The following is a 20,109-nucleotide window of genomic DNA, read 5'->3' on the forward strand; positions in this document are numbered from 1 at the left end:
AATTCGGTTATAAAATTGGTACCCACCTCATTATTTATGCTTACTAATATCAAACTTTTTTGAGATAAATTTAGGGATCGAATGCCTTTCAGTGTCCAAAAAGGGCAAGATTATTGTCAACTTCCGGCGAATTCGGTACCCTTGCGAAGCCCTCTGACGAGTGCATTGGGAATAAAAATATCCGATCTTTGCGATCAGAAACACAAAATTACAACTTTGGACGTACTATGGTCAAAAAACACTATTGCCAAATAATATAGAATAGAACATTTGACGTCAAATTGACAAATTATTGAAGAAAATGTGCTGATAAACATTAAAAATATATGCAGAACAATTCTCATTCAAATGCGTGTGAAGCAGAACACTGAACTCAGACCATGGATCAGACTACTCAAAAGTTCAAAGTTCATCGTTCCAATTGCGTAGCACTTTTTGGCACAACACAGAGCACAAACTGTAAATATTAATGAGGTGACGTCATATATAGTATACTACTAGGCCCATGTCCATATATATATACTTGGTACAATGCAATGATGAGGATGCTTGGAACTATTAGATATTAGAAGACAGATGCAAAAGATCAAATAAATCATGGCTACAATTTTGGAGGTTAAAAGAAGGATAACAAACAATTTTATAACAAAAAACAGACAACATGTTGGGGTTCTATTGGGGCTCTAATATTCAGTTACCGTAGGCCTATATTGGGGCCTATATTGGGTTGGTATAACTATGTTTGGTGAACTATTGGGGGATTAATAGGGGGACAAAGATTTTTGGCAGGCTGGGGAGGGGAGTTTTTGGCAGACTAATAAAAAGGGGGGAAACAGTGGCGTGCAGTGGCTGCTCCTACACTGGGGGCTGAAGAAAATTCAATTTTGCCGCCCCAAAAATAAATAATTAAATAATCAAATAAATAAATAAACAAACATTAAACAATTAATAAACAAATAAATAAATAAATAAGTAAATAAATAAACATAATTATTTATTAATATTTCTAGGTATAGGTCTGTACTAGTACACAATTGTACAGCATCTAAGAAAATAGAAGTGAGTTATTAGTGCCATGTATGTGAGTGAGTTATTAGTGCCATGTATGTGAGTGAGTTAAAGAAAATTAAAACAAACCAACTCCATGATATTATAGGTCTAGGTTAATAGATAAATATTAAGTAAGTAGGCCAAGTAATCAAAGCTAATTAGTATGGCCTCATATAAGTAAATAGGCCTAAATGAAAAAAAAATAAAGCACTACATACAAACAAAGTTTAACATTTTTTTAAATTTAATTTGATATTATGAAACCTGACTAAACCTGGCACAAATTCCCCACAGAACGAGTAAAACCTCATTAATATTAGCATGAAAGTTCATCTGTATTGGTAATCCATATAATTATAAAGATTTTACCTTTCAAATATTTTGTGTTCCATCTTGGCGCCGTGGTCTTTATGAAATGGCGCCCTATAAATGCCTTGTATGTAATGTAATTTTAAGTTTTCATTTCAATACAATATTTACCTCCGTAATTTTCCGATGTAAGGTCTACTATTTTACATCGTTCGTCCAAGTCAGACCTGGTCCAAGTCAGCTGAATGACATCTCATTAATTATTCATGACCTACTCTACGTGGTACCGTATAGTGTTTCTACGTCATCGTCCAAAACAAATTGGCGTCGTTCGGAGACACACATTCACTCAGTGTGTGGAGGAAAATTACACTTGTGGAATTTAAACATTTATATGAATGACAGATTGTAAGTACTCTATTACGTGAACATGGTGGTCAAACGGCCGCTATAAACGTGCCCATTTTTAGCTGACCTTGTTATATAACTAATGAAATATAAACAAATTCAGACTTAGAATCACCATATCTGCCAATGCTGCACATGTCTCAAAATGTTAAGCCCGAGTTTCTTCAAAGAATTATATTGTAAAATATTGGTACATACTATTGCCTCAAAGGTAACATATGCTTGTATTAACATATTCAAGGAAGTCTTGCAATTTTTTAACTTTTCGAAATAACGAACCTAACATTGAAATACAGCCAGTTTAAAACAAAGTTTGGCATATGAGAAGTTGAGTGTAAAATTTGTGTTTTCTAGAACATATAATTTATATTTGCAAGACCCAAAGGTCAAAATTATACAGGCAGGATGTAACTTTGGGGTGTTTGATACATGTCTGCAGTTTGATAGGAAAATCGGGCAAAAGCAAATCTATGAAAAAAATGGTAAAAAAAACCCAGCGAGAGGCCCAATCGATAATCAAATTAATGCACTCCCAGAGAAAATATGTTGAAGCCAAAAACAATTCCCCCCCAAATTCTGAGAAAGAGAATGTATCCTTAAGGTTATGTCTTCCATAGGGGGTATATGAATTTTAACTGGAGTATCTATTTGTTGGAAGAAGAAAGTCAATATCAACTTTTCTGCCCACCTATAAATGCTATAGCCCTAACTTTTACTTCTGGTGTAATTGGTATACTTCGATTCAAACCCTAACATTACTATAATTACTTGGCTTTCTCTCTTGAAGTTTCAGCTCTCACAACTACTGTATATTGTTTTCTCTTTAAGACTCTCACCAGCCTGACAGAAAATTTCCAACATTCTTGAAGACAGGTCAACCAAACCTGATTGTCAGATCTGCAGGTAAATTTATTTACCTTGCTGTTAACTTCTGTTTTTATTATGATTTTTTGGTTTGCTTTTTGTTGCCTGTTGTAATTTTATATGAATTCCAGAATGCAAAATAAGTAAGTCAAATTACATTGGTTTCTTTTTTGGCAAAGCTGTTTAAATGTGAATGGTTTCATTTAGAGGAAAAGAAACTGTCCCTCAAATTTGCCGATGTCCTAAAATATGTGAATGTGACAAATTCTAATGAAAGTATTTCATATTAAGAGCCATTGCCCATCTGTTTTAAGTCAAGTGAGATTAAATTTTGAAATTACGAACAAATTGAAATTTAATCTTCTTGATAGTGATTGGTATTTGATTGTTATGCAGGAGACATCTGGACAACAGTGTTGTCATTATACATGCATGAAGGAGGACATCTGCCTACTCAAGAAGAAGTGCTGATATGCAATACAGCTACAACTCTAGAACAGGTAAGCCCTATTAAATATTTGCATATATTTACATTATGTTAGGTCTCCCCTGTTTATTGCAAGCTGTTCATCATACATGCATATGCTATTTTCAGAGAAATGGCCTTCAAATCAAATCAAGTCAAATCAACTAGTTACAAATCTAAACATACATAAATAACATTGTGAAATGAAAATGGCAAAAAAAGAAAGCCATTGAGGCTTATAAAACATCACCTACATGACAATATAAGCTGCAATATTTTTTAAAAAAAGGAACAAGTAATTCATAGTTTGGCACATTTTGGAACCACATACACCTGAATTAAGGTATGTATACAGACATAAACAGGTTCTTAAGTTGATCATGTAATTGTTTTCAAGATTTGATAGAATTTGATTTGTTTGTGAGAATTTCTGTGTTTCAGATCAACTGCTGAAAGATTGCAACATTGGAATACTATTAAAACCATGGCCATTTATTGTGTGATTTCTTTGGAATAAAAACCTTCATATCTAGTCCTTAGTCATCTGCCGTATCCTTGTGTTTTGACTGTTTCTATGGACAATGTCCTTTGGTAGCTTGCAGTGACATGAAAATCTGTTGCTTTGCTATTTGAAGGTTCTGTTACTATGGAGACGAGCCTTGAGTGACCAATTAAATCGAGTGTTCTGTCTAGTGAGAGCTGACCTGTTGGACTATGATGTCAGTGTGAAAGCAGAGCAGCAGTTGCTTCATTTGATGCAAGGAAAAGCTGGTAAGACGAAAAGAAATGTGAACCTCATAAATATTTTTTCAATAATCCTGACATCTTGTTGGTCAAATGCACCAATATCTGTGTGCTGTATGACTACTTACATGCTTAAAATCGCAGAGATGCAGGGCTTTGAGTTTGGCTAAATGCACAGAAAGTAGGCTTTCACACCCCTATACTACCACACAGTGTTGCAACCCCATTGTTACACTCTGGCAATTCTATATGAATGCGGATATTGCAAAAAAATAGTGGTGAATTTGTTGAGATCACCGATGGACAATAGCACACAAATCTAACATAATATGAAATAGCTCATTAAAATTTATGAGGTAATTATGACACCTTATTGGTCAATTGGACTGGAACAAAGTGTGTAGTAATAGGGGGGTGTGTTATTTTGCAAATTTCAACTTTTTAATATGAATTGCAGTTCAAAATATGGTATCAACATTGGAAATCAAGAATATGAAAGAATTTTATTCAAAAATGATTTCTAACCCCCTGTACATGCCCCTTGAAAATTTTGAAACAAGGTTTCCGAATTCGGCAGGCTTGTTGAGCAGACGACATTAATGGAAGTTGAAATGGCTGTAAACACTTGATTTAAGTGCTTTTTGCTAAAACTATGGGTTGTGTATGTGGCCTTCTTGATTAGCTAGTGTGAAATTAGTTCCATATGATGACATTAATGAGCAATTTTGGACATTTATAGGTTAGTGTGGTGTAAAAAGTGAGTAGGCCTATCTTTGTGATCTTAGAAGCAGCAAGTGGAGTAGAACACTTTAAAATGAAAAGATAGACTTTGTCATCACAGATCAAACAGCTCATAGTGAAGGTGTAGAAAGTCTTTATTGATGAAAGGCTGGATTCTGGGTTTATGTCTGACCATCTTTTCTGTAAGGTGTAGGCCTGTATGCACAAAAGTGGAATTGAGTTCCATCAGGAATGGTCTTTTACTCTTATTTACTTCATAGAGTAATAGCTAGCAAATTCTAAAGATTTACATGAAAAGTTCAAAAACAATACAAAATAAATAGCTTAAGAAAATGTAAAGGAAAATGTTCCTTGTCCTGGGACTAAATTCAACTAACTTTAGACCCGGTCTAACTCATTTGTGCATACAGACCTAAGAGTCTTACCAAGTTAAGTAGACAAGATAATACCCAAGAATAAAACTGCTCAACTACTTCCTCATCGTCAAGCAGTTTGACTCCACAGGCACTTCGCTGCATACAAAGTTAATAAATCATGGAACAAGTCCAATGAATTGACATTCACATTTCCCAGTGAGCCTGAAGGACTCTAGCTATCTCTAGGAGGCCCTATATGAACACATACATGTACTTGCATGCATTGTCAGTGCTTCTTGGATCTGGACTCCCTGAAAACCATATAGTCTTACTATACAGGAGCTCTGATTAGTTTACATCATAATTATAGAGCCATATTTTTCACTAACTAAACTTCAACAGTTACAACCTACTCAAAACTGATAACCGCCTTTTATCAACTTTATGATGACTAATTGCGCAATGATCCCAAGAACCTTAAAACATCAACATTCTAGCATTCTCCTGTGTTTATGGACAGATTCCAGCAAATCAAGTACATGTATGATAATGACATTTGTGACAGGGCTACTCATTCTTAAGTAGCAGAATCTTTCTCATATATGAAGCAACAAAGATAAAGATAATTGATCATGTCTTTTCCGGGGTTTCAGAAGCAGAAGGGAGACAGTTTTACCTTGGAGGAATGTGATCTTACAACTGAGCATGTCATAGGCCTATCTTCCATGGATCCAGAGAAGCTTGACAAGCCACCGATCCAAAACCTTGCGGGCTGTATCTTGAAGATATGCAAGGGACACAAGTCTTTCACTTCTTAAATCAAGTGATGTTTGCAATTAAAAGATCATAGAAAAATGTGTGTGAAATATAATGCCGAAGACATGAATACGGTACATGAACCTCTAGTTGAGGAATGTGATGTCTAGGCAGACCGCGGATGGATTAACGGACTTAAATGAAGCATTGCACTCTCTTCTAGACAAATAAAAAGTGATATTTATCCTCCAGCTGATAAGCTGTTTATGTTATTGTCAACATATTGTATCAAACTCAGCATTTACAATACAAAATAATTCTTAAACAGGCTCAAGAATCACAATTTCTTTCAGTTTCTATGATAATCTACTACATTAAGCATGTGCAAGGCTGCCGAATTCGGCAACCTTGTTACCAAATCTTCAGGGGGCATGTACAGGGGGGTTAATCTACTTAAATTTATTTTTAATGATCATATTCTTGTTTAGTATAGTTGATACCATAATTTCAGCAGCAATTCATAAAAAGTTGGAATTATCACACCCCCCTAGTAGTAAGACACTATGAAATTTTTACACTGAAAATCACACTGATATCTGTAATGGACACTGAAAATTTAACACAATGAACAACACCACTGAAAATAACACTGAAATAGTTCTTTTGTTATTCTGTATGCAAATAACCATTGTCCAACCACACTGAAAAATGGACTGAAACTCCTCTGAAAATCATTGGCCAGTCATTAATCCCACTGAAATGGATTTAATCCCACTGAAATGGATTTAATCACACTGAAATGAGCTAGCCTGTTTTATTGTTATGGAAATTAGTGCCCTGGATCATTGCTCATTATAGCAGACAATAACCACTTGATATACCACTGAAAAATACACTGAAATACCACTGAAAACAATTTCAGTCTAACAATTTCTTTTGTTCTGATGATTTTCAGTGTTACCCTGTCATTTTCAGTGTGATTTTCAGTGTAAAAAATTCATAGTGAGACAGGTACCACCAAAACTGACTACCATTGTGTTTTTGTTATCAGGTTATCATCTAGTAATACTCAGCAGCAGTGAGAGAGAAGACAGCTCTCACATTGTAACAGCTCTAGACCAATATCGTGTCGACATACCCGGCATGCCACCAATAGCTGACATACAGCATTATCTGAGGCAGGAATTAGAAGCACAAGCACAGAGTGTTCAGAATATCACAAGAGTTCACCCAGCAGCTATGATTACACCACATGGGTAAGTCATGGGCCAAGTCCTTTAATCCATCATAACTCCTGAACCCAATCTTAAGTTCCAAACCCAGTGTAACTCTTCTATATAGGATTTATATGTAAGAGTTCTGATGTGTTTGGGCTTACCATGGAGTAAAGGACTTACTTTAACACTTTGTAAAATTCACCCCTGAGAAAAGTAAGTGTCAGTGTATTGAATGAAAGTTATTGTACATTGTTCTCTCTCTGGGTTAATAGGATGATCATATAGCATGACGCTCTAACCAACTGAGCCACAGAGGCATGCTGGAGAAGAGTGGAAGATATAAATCTATAGGTATTAGGTTTGAATGATGTTCTGTTTTTTTCCAACGTTTATGTGCACTGGCTACTCTGGGGAAACATTAACATTTGTTCAGTGTATTGATTGGGCATTCATTCATTCATTTCATTCAGCTGCAAAGCAAAGTTTCTTCATGTACTATGATTTTTTTAAGCCAAAGGGGTAATGGCAATAAAACGTTATCAAAGTCACTTAACAGTTATTGTACATAAGAGAAGTAAGACGTTCTTTGCCTTCCAGGTCTTCTTTTTAACTTGCAATGGGGCATATATAGAACATATCTTCTGCAGAGCATCTTCCTGCATCCTCAAGATATGTTTAACCAAGATTAAATGAGAATGAACTATAGTACCTTTCCATTCTGGGTGGAAAGACCAGGGTGGTCAATGCCTTGTGTAGGACTCAAGCTCAGAACACCAATCCCTGTCTCCATGTGATACTGACTCCACACTTTTCTGTTAAATCCTCATGACTTACCTCATTATTTCTGCCTGTTTTTTGTCAGTTGCACTGTTGAGGTTATAGTATCTAGTCGTCCTGGAGTAGGCAAAAGTCTAGCCATCAAACGCTATGCACAGAAACTATGCAAGCATCTAGGCCGTAATTCTGGTGATAAAGTATTGGTGACAATGCCACTGCAAACAGCACAGGTAGAGGAGGATATAGTTGTATCTGCATTGCTTCCATATCAGCAAGCATCTTATACAACAAGCCCACGGATCTTCCATCTGGATATTGCACCTATGGTGAGTACTATGTTAGATAAATCATAGATTTATAGAACACCCTATGCTGCAAACAAATTGAGAGCTTTAAAAAATGGAATATGTGAGCAAAATACAGATTAGTAGTTGATTGAAAATTTTGAAAATTAGTTCAGAGAGATGTTGCAAGCAATAAAAAAAACCACCAGAGCAAATCACATACTGGCAACTTATGGAAACTAAGCATTCAAAAAGCTTATGGCGTGGTGTGATTGGTCAGACCAATCTTGTACTGAATTGCTCTTACTTCATGCTGCTTATTGAATGCAGTGTCTGCTGCATGTTTGCATGTTTACACCTTCAAATTGGCTAAATATGTTTTGTGGTTGCGCATGATTGGTGTTTTTCATAAAAGTACTCCTGGAAAGGTTTCTTAAATGTGGTGACAAAATCGTAAATTGAAAAGGAAGGGTAAGCACTCAACTGCTCTATACATACTCTGGAAGCCCGATCCACTCTATAGGAGAATCAGTACAGTCTAGTTTGATTAAATGGGCCACCCACCTTCAAATTACAAGCTTACAGCACACCTACCTATTTTGTACAGTATTTCCAGACTTTCAAGATGTATATTAAACTTTACATCCATTCATGATAGAAAGTCTCATTATTATAACTTCAAATTTCTCCCTTTTTCACAGGTCAAGGATGGTCTAGACCATCTGCTCTTCAATCTTCTGATTCTAGGAGGCTTATGTAATAGCCATGGCAAAGCCTGGAAACGCAAACCACAAGACTTGTATGTTGTTGAGATCACAGACTTTACATTACAACATAGACATTCTAGGGTAAGATATGAATTTGAAATGAAAAGGGTCATTACAGTATAAAATTTAAAGTATTGAAAATTTGAGGCCTCCTGTTAACATTTTTTCTCTACAAAGCAACAGGGTTTTTAAATAAAGATAAAACTTAACTAGTTCTGAAGCTTTTGCTAATTGCCTAGCAAAATAAAAGACAATTACAATTAATATGCAAATTGGCATAATAAATGTGCAAATAAAATTGTCCCTAGCAATTCATTCTGATATGCCTTCAAATATTCTTGATGTTAGCAACTTTCTGATCAAAATTTGCACCCATATCTCAATTTAGTACAAATATCAGAAAGGAGTATTTCATCAACCTACTGTGGCGCAGCGGTACGGGCTCTGCCTTGCAATCGGTGGATTGCGAGTTTGAGCCCTGGTGGTGCCATCATGTTGAGCACTTGGGCATGGCACTTTACCTTACTTCTCTCTCTCTACCCAGGGGTGAAATGGGGAGCTGTTTTGAATTGACAGTACCACCCAAAGGTATTTATAAGCATGCCTTGGTCATTGTGTGGCAGCTGACATTAGTGAAAGGTGCTGTATAAATACCAACATTTATTATCTATTTTCAGTGATGAGGCATTTATTAAATCATATCTAAAGCATAAAAATGTGTTTTCATTTCAATAGTTTTGTACATGTACAGATCCAATAAAAAACATTTCCTATTCATACGGAAATATTTTAATATCTGTCAGGTATCTTGTTGACCCTGGAGTGTGTCTAGATCTAGATTTCTACAAACCATTTGTCTGGTTTTGATGATGAAACTATGCTATAATTAAAATCAAAGGAATAAATCAAATTTATGTATATTTTTTGTTTTCCAATTAAGTTTTAGAAATTTTGTTAACATTGAACTAATGATGTAATTTTTTTTTGCATTTTCAGCATTCATCCAAGCACACCACACATCCATTCTATGCCTTACTTCCAAGTGTTACTTGCAGAGCACCTCAAGAAGTACTTTATGCTATGCATCGGTCAGGTAAGATAATACTCTGAAATTATTATGTGTTCAATTAACTTAATAGATGCAGATTTCATTGTGTAATTATAACTGGCTCTTTCACAACATGATAGACAAAAAGTAAAGAAAAGGGAAGTATTTTCAAAATTGCCAATAAAGGTTAAAAAGGAAGAATTAAAGTGCTTCAAACCAAATATTATTTATCATACCAGTTTATGCAAGAAGGTGATAAAATTCTCACTTTAATATTTCACAAACCCTAATATGAGCTACCCAATAGGGGTGGGGGAGGGCAACATGACTGATGAGGATACCCTTGGTCTGATTGAATTGAGGGGTACAGTTCATTTTTTTGTATGGAATGTTTTGTTAAATATCAACTCTGATTGGGGCATGTGGCCCCAGTGCTTCTATGTTGCTATGCCACTGAACTATTACCGTATTTGTATACTTTTTAGCTGTCTGGCCTAAAAGTGACCCAAAGGTCGACGAGGAAGAGTTCAAGAGCGAGGCCTACCAGAGGACCTTCCAATACCTCATGAAGCGAGAACAGAATGCAAATCTGGACGACTTTAACTTCCAAAGTAATTCTGTGGAGGGCACACGAAAACAGTTTCTAGAAACGCTTCTTAGGTAAGCTTTGCATTTTATCTTTTTTGGACCCACCCTCGGTTGTCCATATCATTGTGTATGTTTAGGGGGAATGTGCAAGGTTGCATCTGGGTTTTTGTTTTAAAGCCATACGTGTACATAGGATATCTTAGAATATGAAATTGGGTTTTTTTTTTTCAAACCTAATTTTTTTTGCATATTTGTAATGTTTACACATGTCCCAACTTACACCTAAATGAAATCAGCCAAATTTGTTGTGTTTGTAGGTCAACAGAGAACTTTTGATATAAAGTCATAATTATGACTTTAAGTCCCCCATACATTTGTAGAACTGCATGTTAAATTGCCAAAATATTAGCGGGTTATTTCACTTTACCTTGTTTATTTCAGCTTAAAATGGACAGCAACCCTTCCCTGCAGTATTACTAATATTATTTCAGCATTTGGGTAAAGAATAACAAAATAAAAATTTGACGAAAATTGTACATTATGGCTTTAATATATAGTTACAGGTCGATAGTCCAGCAGGTCATTATTCCGAAAACCCAATAACTTCTCAAGTGATACCCAAGGCAGGCTGTATACACACAGCAAGGCTTTGCCCTGGTTGTATCTATTTGCAAAGTCAATTGTTAATTTTTTATGATTGACCTGTTGCACCTGAAACTTAACAACAGTGTCATGCTTTTCTTTATGAATATAATCTATCACATGGTCACACTTGGCACATTCTTTCTTTGTTTTTTATCACACAGAAACTGTGGTGTAATTGACCCATCTTGGGCAGAGCTGCGCCACTTTGCACATTTCCTAAGCATTCAACTTCAGGATTGCCAGCAGTCAACATTCTGTATTCCTGAATTACTAGCAGACACAGGACTTCAAGGATTCAAATCATTTGTTGTCAAATTCATGGTACAGATGGCAAAGGTAAAGAGTAATGTGATGTTATGTTTGTACTATATATACCGTAAAACCTCATCTACAAGCATATAGAGTACTTTAGATGAACGCTAAATTAATTCAGGCGCCATTCATCAACAATATTATAACATTATGGAGTTTGAGCAAATAAATTACCAATACAAGCATATACAAACAAGTACTATTGTCAGACCAATCTATTGTATTGGCATAGTTACGGCTGTTTCGTATTAATTTAGCTTTCATCGAAAACACTATATGCTTGTAGACGAGTTTTTACGGTATGTGACAGGATTTGATCCGATCAGGCCAAAGGCGGTAGTTTGTGAAATTAAGATTAGCACTGTAAAAGCTCATAACTTCACAACCAAGTCTGATGGGAATTTAAGGATATCAGCAATCAGTGGTGTGGCCGATTATGGTGTCTGGGGGTGAAACCCCTCGTGGGGTTTGAAGGGCCCCTCATGGGGGCGCTATAGGGGCGAAGGCCCCTTGAAGCCCAAGCACTTTTGAAAATGAAATGTACAATTTTTTGACACTAAATAGGCCGAATTACATTTAATGTTTAATGTCCCAATTTAAACCTAATATTCCTTATTTATCATAGATAACAGTCACACAATCTCACATTTCCCATTACAGGACTTCGCCACACCATCCCTCAATATGAGTGAAGAGAGTCCATCCAAAGCCAGGTTGTTATTGGGTAATAATGATGGAAGAGGCAATGGACAACAGGCAGATATCCCAGAGTTAGCTGCCTTTCAGCTCAGACGAAGATGGGAGTCAAGGTACAGGTTATATAATTATTGTAATTGATATATGCAATTTGTATTTTTTGTCCTTCATAACCCAAGAAAGCTTTCAAAGGTCAAGTGACTTTATCAAAGTTATTGAATTTGAGAATAAGTCATTAACATTTTTTTGAAATTTGAAAAAGAAACTTTTTTTTTCTACACTGGAACTACTGTGCCAGAAATAGGTGGAGAAATACAGCTGTTGGAACACCAAACTAGTAGAACTTATAATTAATCTGATTATGTTGTAGGAGGGGAAAGTATTTAATTTCATAAAGGTGCCAATAAGTTTTCTTTCTTTTCATTGACAGCTTCCATCCCTACATCTTCTTCAACCATGACCATGAATCAATGACATTCATGGGCTTCATCATCAACCAGCAAGGTTCTCTAATTGATCCCACCAGACGACAAATCATTGAGCCTGGTCTAATGACACCAGAGCTGAGGGGGAGGGCTTCAGCTTCAGCGAGTGGATCTCAACACAGACTTTGATCAGTTAAGCAGGTTAGTGTTTGGACAAATATGTGTAAACATGGCAGTTTACACTGGAACTACTGATGCAATTCTATTGTAAGAGAAAATATTATTCTTATTTGTCTTCCAGGTGGCCATGAGGGTGGGGATGGGAAATATCACCCACAGGTGTGGCTGAGGAAATCATGTTGCCATTGCTTTCTCAAGTATCCGTCACATAAACTATATATTTTTGTTTTCCTGTCAGAGTCCAGAAACTAATGGCTCTCTGTATGGTGTTGGGTGTAGAAGATGTGACTGACCCAGATGACACCTATGAATTGACCACAGACAATGTCAAGAAAATGTTGGCTATACATATGAGATTCAGGTAATATTAGTTAATGGGTAAGACAGAGGGATACTGTGTGCAATTAGTCCTGCATGGATAAGCTGCAGAAGGCTGAACCTTATAATGGCACAGAGTGCATGTATGGTCTTTATGTTCTCATATAGGCTACTACTGATCATGAAATCAGTAGTTACTTTATTGTACCTCTAAATCACTTACTATGACTATGTTACAGAAAACTAGAGCGGTTACCGCACCATAGCTGAACCATGGGGCTTTGGCAATATATTGTGGTACATGTATATATCACCCCTTTAAAACCCCTTAATGACCTTAAATGAATTTTAAAATGTTTCAAACATGTTTAGAATGTCATAAGGATCATTGCATTTAAATATCAGCTCAATTTGAGCATTTTTGAACACTTGACCTTTGACCCCTTTATGACCCCTTAATGACCTTAAATGAATTTTAAAATATTTTAAACATGGTTGAGAATGTCATAACGATCATTGCATTTAAATATCAGCTCAATTGGAGCATTTTTGAAAACTTGACCTTTGACCCCTTTATGACCCCTTAATGACCTTAAATGAATATAAAAATGTTTTAAAGGGGGCGCAGCACTAATTCAGCGTCCCATAGGATAACGTGTGAATTCGGCCTACTTCAAGCGCCATTTCTAGCGTCCCTGCAATACTTGGCAAAATAAATTTGGTATCAAATTAAAGCTCTGTTTCTCTAGATTCCAAAACTTTTGTCGGCATATATCGATGACCATTGACTTTTTTTGCTATTTTGCGTTGCAAAAAAAAAGAGCTAAAATATACTAAAACTCACCACTCACATTTCAAAATCGGGTTTCTCTTAATCCGCCACAGAGAATTGCTTTTGAGATCAATTGTCCAGTTTTTTTCTGCATGTTATCATTAATGACACTTGTCGAATTCAAATAAGACGATATTGAGTGATTTTAAGTGAACTTGTTGGTAGATATGGTCGCTACAATCTCATATTCACTATGGACTATATTAGCCGAATTTCGTTGTTACATAAAATGCGTAGTGATTTAGTGTTGCGCCCCCTTATAAGGTGTTAAATGTTTTCAAAATCCACATTTATTACTCATTAAGTAAACTAGAGAAAGTTTGAAGCTCAACACCGAAGATTTCATGTCTCTGCGACATTCCGTTCAAGAGAAATGATGTTTTAAAGATCAAGTGCCGAAACGCAGAAAATCGAATATTTCGACTTTTCCTCCAATATGCAAAATTTTGTACAAAACTCACAAAATTAGTGACAGACGACAATTTGAGCACGTCTTTGAACCGAGTTTAATTTCTTTTCTAGATTATCAGTGTTGCCATTTTGTTTTGGAAATCATTTATTACTGAGTCTGAAGTATAAATACCCCCCCCCCGTTCCAATGGTAACAATTACGATCTTTTTGGGTAGGCCTACTGAATATTCAGCAAAACGGCTTCATGCAGATTAACAATGTCTATTAACCTTAAAATCCATTTTTGAGCCTTTTTGAGGATTTTTGGACTCATTTCTAGACTTTGCAGGCACCTACTCGGCCAATAAAGTGGTTTTTTTTCAATAATATTTTATGGGGATGACTTTTTGTAATCTTTGTTTATCATCATGATTGAAATAGAACACATTTTATGAAGCGCATCTGTTATTTTGCGCGAAGAATGTAAAAGGAACGCGTTCATAACGACGGCCGTTACAAGGGGGCGCAGCACTAATTCAGCGTCCCATAGGATAACGTTTGAATTCGGCCTACTTCAAGCGCCATTTCTAGCATCCCTGCAATACTTGGCAAAATAAATTTGGTATCAAATTAAAGCTCTGTTTCTCTAGATTCCAAAACTTTTGTCGGCATATATCGATGACCATTGACTTTTTTCGCTATTTTGCGGTGCAAAAAAAAAGAGCTAAAATATACTAAAACTCACCACTCACCTTTCAAACTCGGGTTTTCTCTTATTCCGCCACAGAGAATTGCTTTTGAGATCAATTGTCCAGTTTTTTCTACATGTTATCATTAATGACACTTGTCTAATTCAAATAAGACGATATTGAGTGATTTTAAGTGAACTTGTTGGTAGATATGGTCGCTACAATCTCATATTCACTGTGGACTATATTAGCCGAATTTCGTTGTTACATAAAATGCGGAGTGATTTAGTGTTGCGCCCTCTTATAAGGTGTTAAACGTTTTCAAAATCCACATTTATTACTCATTAATTAAACTAGAGAAAGTTTGAAGCTCAACACCGAAGATTTCATGTCTCTGCGACATTCCGTTCAAGAGAAATGATGTTTTAAAGATCAAGTGCCGAAACGCAGAAAATCGAATATTTCGACTTTTCCTCCAATATGCGAAATTTTTTACAAAACTCACAAAATTAGTGACAGACGACAATTTGAGCACGTCTTTGAACCGAGTTTAATTTCTTTTCTAGATTATCAGTGTTGCCATTTTGTTTTGGAAATCATTTATTACTGAGTCTGAAGTATAAATACCCCCCCCCGTTCCAATGGTAACAATTACGATCTTTTTGGGTAGGCCTACTGAATATTCAGCAAAATGGCTTCATGCAGATTAACAATGTCTATTAACCTTAAAATCCATTTTTGAGGATTTTTGGACTCATTTCTAGACTTTGCAGGCGCCTACTCGGCCAATAAAGTGGTTTTTTTTCAATAATATTTTATGGGGATGACTTTTTGTAATCTTTGTTTATCATCATGATTGAAATAGAACACATTTTATGAAGCGCATCTGTTATTTTGCGCGAAGAATGTAAAAGGAACGCGTTCATAACGACGGCCGTTACATAGGGGGCGCAGCACTAATTCAGCGTCCCATAGGATAACGTGTGATTTTGGCCTACTTCGAGCGCCATTCCTGGCGTCCCTGCAATACTTGGCAACATAAATTTGGTATCAAATTAAAGCTCTGTTTCTCTAGACTCCAAAACTTTTGTTGGCATATATCGATGACCATTGACTTTTTTCGCTATTTTGCGGTGCAAAAAAAAAGAGCTAAAATATACTAAAACTCACCACTCACATTTCAAAATCGGGTTTTCTCTTAATCCGCCACAGAGAATTGCTTTTGAGATCAATTGTCCAGTTTTTTTCTGCATGTTATCATTAATGACACTTGTCGAATTCAAATAAGACGATATTGAGTGATTTTAAGTGAACTTGTTGGTAGATATGGTCGCTACAATCTCATATTCACTGTGGACTATATTAGCCGAATTTCGTTGTTACATAAAATGCGGAGTGATTTAGTGTTGCGCCCTCTTAAACATGTTTAGAATGTCATAAGGATCATTGCATATAAATTTCAGCTCAATTCGAGCATTTTCGGCTAAAATGACCTTTTTGACCCCTGTGACCCCCAGGATGACCTCTGACGTTGGGATATATTTATTATATTCTTTACTCCTTCCTCTTTCATTTGACACCACTTGGGGGTTCATACCTTTGTGGCATTTAAAGATATGTCCATTTCAGACCAAATGGTTGGTAAGTAAGTAAGCAAGTAAGTAACATACCCTTATCAAGTGCATATTTGGGGGGCTTTGGGGTGCGAGCCCCCTGGGGTAAAAGCAGGGGGCGGCGGAAGAAGAAGGGGTGGCAAAAAGAGGGGCGGCGGAAGAAGAAGGGGCGGCAAAAAGAATTAGTAAAGTAAAAAGGGCGGGAAAATGTGAAAAAGTATAAACATTTTTGAAAAAATGGTACTATACATCAAAATGTGTCTTGCTTTTAGGGCGCTAGCGCCTAGAATCCTTTTTGTTTTTGCTATTCACTTTTTCAAACCCCCCGGGGTAGGAGCGGCCACGGTACGCCACTGCTTATATAGGCTGATACCATTTCATGGTTCAGCAAAAATGCTCTTTTGAATCATTCTAATTTTTCAATAGTATGCTAAATAATTAAGATATACCTAGTAATGCGATCAGCCCTTGCTCATATGAAAAATGGGCCATATCAGGGCAAATGCACATTTAAGTCATGGAGGGCATTATGTTTGTGCTTATTTGCATGGTACAAGTTATTCTTGCTGTCTAGCAATCAGTTGTGTAATCAACCAACACTCAATGTGCCAGTCAGAATGTCTGCATGTTACCTTTGTGGAACTCAATCTACCCCTTTTAATATTCACTCAGATGCATAAGACATGTCCTTAAGAATGCAAAATTCAGAAAGCATTAGCATAATCAAAGAGGCCATTCTCAAATGTGACCATTCAGCACAACTGAGCCCTGAAGTCGCCAATCATCATTTTTGAGATATTCAACCAAAATATTCTGCTTGAAATTAGCTTTAAAATGATGTATATCATGTCTATAGTACTTGACATTTAAGTAGTGAAAATCAATAAAACAGTCAATAAATCCTTTGTTTCCTATTGTTTATTGTTAAGTTCAATGGAGCATATCTCAATAGTGGCACTGGCGACATCCGGGCTCAGTTGTGGTGGATGGTCACAAATGATATGTGAGAGCTGCATGCAGATCATGAAATTCTACTGTTTTACATACCAATTTTTAGTGGGTATATAATCCCTTACTGACATTGTGTATATGCTTGCAAGTCCTGTCATGTTAGATACTTGTAATGAACATGTGTGATTAACACTTTAAATTAGTGAGAGTATTTCATTATGTGTAGAATAATGTAAGTTTTAAAATGCATTTCGCTTTGGGTTTGAAAATCATCGCAAGCTCTGAGACATTTTTATGTTAACATACTGAATAATCACTTTATTTTGTCTGAAGATGTGGCATACCGGTAGTCATCATGGGTGAGACTGGATGTGGCAAAACTCGTCTCATAAGATTCTTGTGTCATCTGCAAGCCGGATGGCACTCTATGCAGGGACTCAACAACATGATTCTGATGAAGGTATGTCTGTCCACTCTGACCCATTTTTTCTTTCCACTCTGACCCATCATTGGGCTATTCCAGTTGAAATCCATACACCCCTATTCAAAATCTGATCTTAATCTCTCATGCAGGGGGTGTAGATTTCAAATGGAGTCATCCATTCAGGTAACCCCATTTGAAATTCGCACTCCCTGTGTGGATGATTGCGGTCCTGTCTTCCATAGGGGGTGTATGGATTTCAGGTGGAATAGCTTATTTATTAGGCCCTTTTGCCCAAACAGTGTTGGAAAAAGTGGTGAATCCAGGAAACTGATTTTGGTATTTGGAGGGAAATTTTGCTTTCCCAAATAGAGAATTATGTGCTAACTGTGTGACATATCTTGGTGGGAAGTTTGGCTTATATTTGCAAGATATTTACATGTTTTCAAAGCCCGACCCAGATCCAGTCCAGCACAAGAGCATTTTTTTGTCAAACTTTGCTATACTTTGTAATTTGATCCATTTTGATCAGGGTTTTATTGTTTGTGAATTTAGCAAGTGGGCATCGAGATGCTAACATTGCACAATACGCGAAATTAGGGTTTCTCTACCGGAAGTCAACTTGTGCCAAAATTCCTTCACACAATGAAATAGGCGTATCGCAAAACAATAGATACAGCTTGAAGGTTAATCCGTCTCCTTTGTTATGGGATACGCCTATTGCATTGTGGGAAGGAATTTCGGCACAAGTTGACTTCCGGTAGAGAAACCCTAAATCCACGTATTACATGTTTTATACTGAGATTTACTTAATTTTGCATAGAAAGTTGTGAAACAAACACCTTGCGTATCTCTAAAACTTTGAAAAATATTAAGACAAATATTTCAGACATTTTTAATATGAAAATTTAATCATCCATCTTTAGACTGTTTCCCCTTGAAAATGCTGAACTTTTTTCAATGAAATTTATTTCATCATTATGCAATTAGGTCCATGGCGGCACCACAGCTAAAGATATCCTGAAGAAAGTGAAGGGAGCTGAAGAAAAGGCCAGAAGAAACAAACAGGAATTTGGTGTAGACACAGTGTTGTTCTTTGATGAAGCCAACACAACAGAAGCCATTGGGCTAATCAAGGAAATCATGTGTGATGGGAGATCAAATGGTGAACATATCAATATGGCTGATGGAGCACTCAAGATAGTGGCAGCCTGTAACCCATATAGAAGGTAAGATTGTTAACATGGACATCCTTAGATCAAATGGTGAACATATCAATATGGCTGATGGAGCACTCAAGATATTGGCAGCCTGTAACCCATATAGAAGGTAAGATTGTTACCATGGATATCCTTAGATCAAATGGTGAACATATCAATATGGCTGATGGAGCACTCAAGATAGTGGCAGCCTGTAACCCATATAGAAGGTAAGATTGTTAACATGGATATCCTTAGATCAAACGGTGACCATATCAATATGGCTGATGGAGCACTCAAGATATTGGCAGCCTGTAACCCATATAGAAGGTAAGATTGTTAACATGGACATTCTTAGATCAAATGGTGAACATATCAATATGGCTGATGTAGCACTCAAGATAGTGGCAGCCTGTAACCCATATAGAAGGTAAGATTGTTAACATGGATATCCTTAGATCAAACGGTGACCATATCAATATGGCTGATGGAACACTCAAGATATTGGCAGCCTGTAACCCATATAGAAGGTAAGATTGTTAACATGGACATTCTTAGATCAAATGGTGAACATATCAATATGGCTGATGGAGCACTCAAGATAGTGGCAGCCTGTAACCCATATAGAAGGCAAGATTGTTAACATGGACATCCTTAGATCAAACAGTGAACATATCAATATGGCTGATGGAGCACTCAAGATATTGGCAGCCTGTAACCCATATAGAAGGTAAGATTGTTAACATGGACATTCTTAGATCAAATGGTGAACATATCAATATGGCTGATGGAGCACTCAAGATAGTGGCAGCTTGTAACCCATATAGAAGGTAAGATTGTTACCATGGATATCCTTAGATCAAACGGTGAACATATCAATATGGCTGATGGAGCACTCAAGATAGTGGCAGCTTGTAACCCATATAGAAGGTAAGATTGTTAACATGGATATCCTTAGATCAAACGGTGAACATATCAATATGGCTGATGGAGCACTCAAGATATTGGCAGCCTGTAACCCATATAGAAGGTAAGATTGTTAACATGGACATTCTTAGATCA

General features: G+C 36.5%; 1 protein-coding gene across 1 annotated transcript in view; it reads left to right on the forward strand.

The window, feature by feature from the left end:
- LOC140150840 (E3 ubiquitin-protein ligase rnf213-alpha-like) overlaps positions 1 to 12,984 on the forward strand; it is a 54,564-nt gene extending 41,580 nt beyond the window's left edge. The window contains exons 20-31 of the mRNA XM_072172982.1: positions 2,596 to 2,670; positions 3,028 to 3,131; positions 3,733 to 3,868; positions 6,746 to 6,950; positions 7,774 to 8,014; positions 8,674 to 8,820; positions 9,736 to 9,832; positions 10,273 to 10,447; positions 11,182 to 11,356; positions 11,993 to 12,141; positions 12,459 to 12,654; positions 12,872 to 12,984. Of these exons, the coding sequence (XP_072029083.1) occupies positions 2,596 to 2,670; positions 3,028 to 3,131; positions 3,733 to 3,868; positions 6,746 to 6,950; positions 7,774 to 8,014; positions 8,674 to 8,820; positions 9,736 to 9,832; positions 10,273 to 10,447; positions 11,182 to 11,356; positions 11,993 to 12,141; positions 12,459 to 12,642 (1,688 nt within the window). The 3' untranslated portion in view covers positions 12,643 to 12,654; positions 12,872 to 12,984. The remainder of the gene's footprint in view (positions 1 to 2,595; positions 2,671 to 3,027; positions 3,132 to 3,732; positions 3,869 to 6,745; positions 6,951 to 7,773; positions 8,015 to 8,673; positions 8,821 to 9,735; positions 9,833 to 10,272; positions 10,448 to 11,181; positions 11,357 to 11,992; positions 12,142 to 12,458; positions 12,655 to 12,871) is intronic.
- Positions 12,985 to 20,109: the final 7,125 nt, after the last annotated feature.

This window comes from Amphiura filiformis, chromosome 4 (assembly GCF_039555335.1).
Source record: "Amphiura filiformis chromosome 4, Afil_fr2py, whole genome shotgun sequence".
NCBI classification, from domain to species: domain Eukaryota; kingdom Metazoa; phylum Echinodermata; class Ophiuroidea; order Amphilepidida; family Amphiuridae; genus Amphiura; species Amphiura filiformis.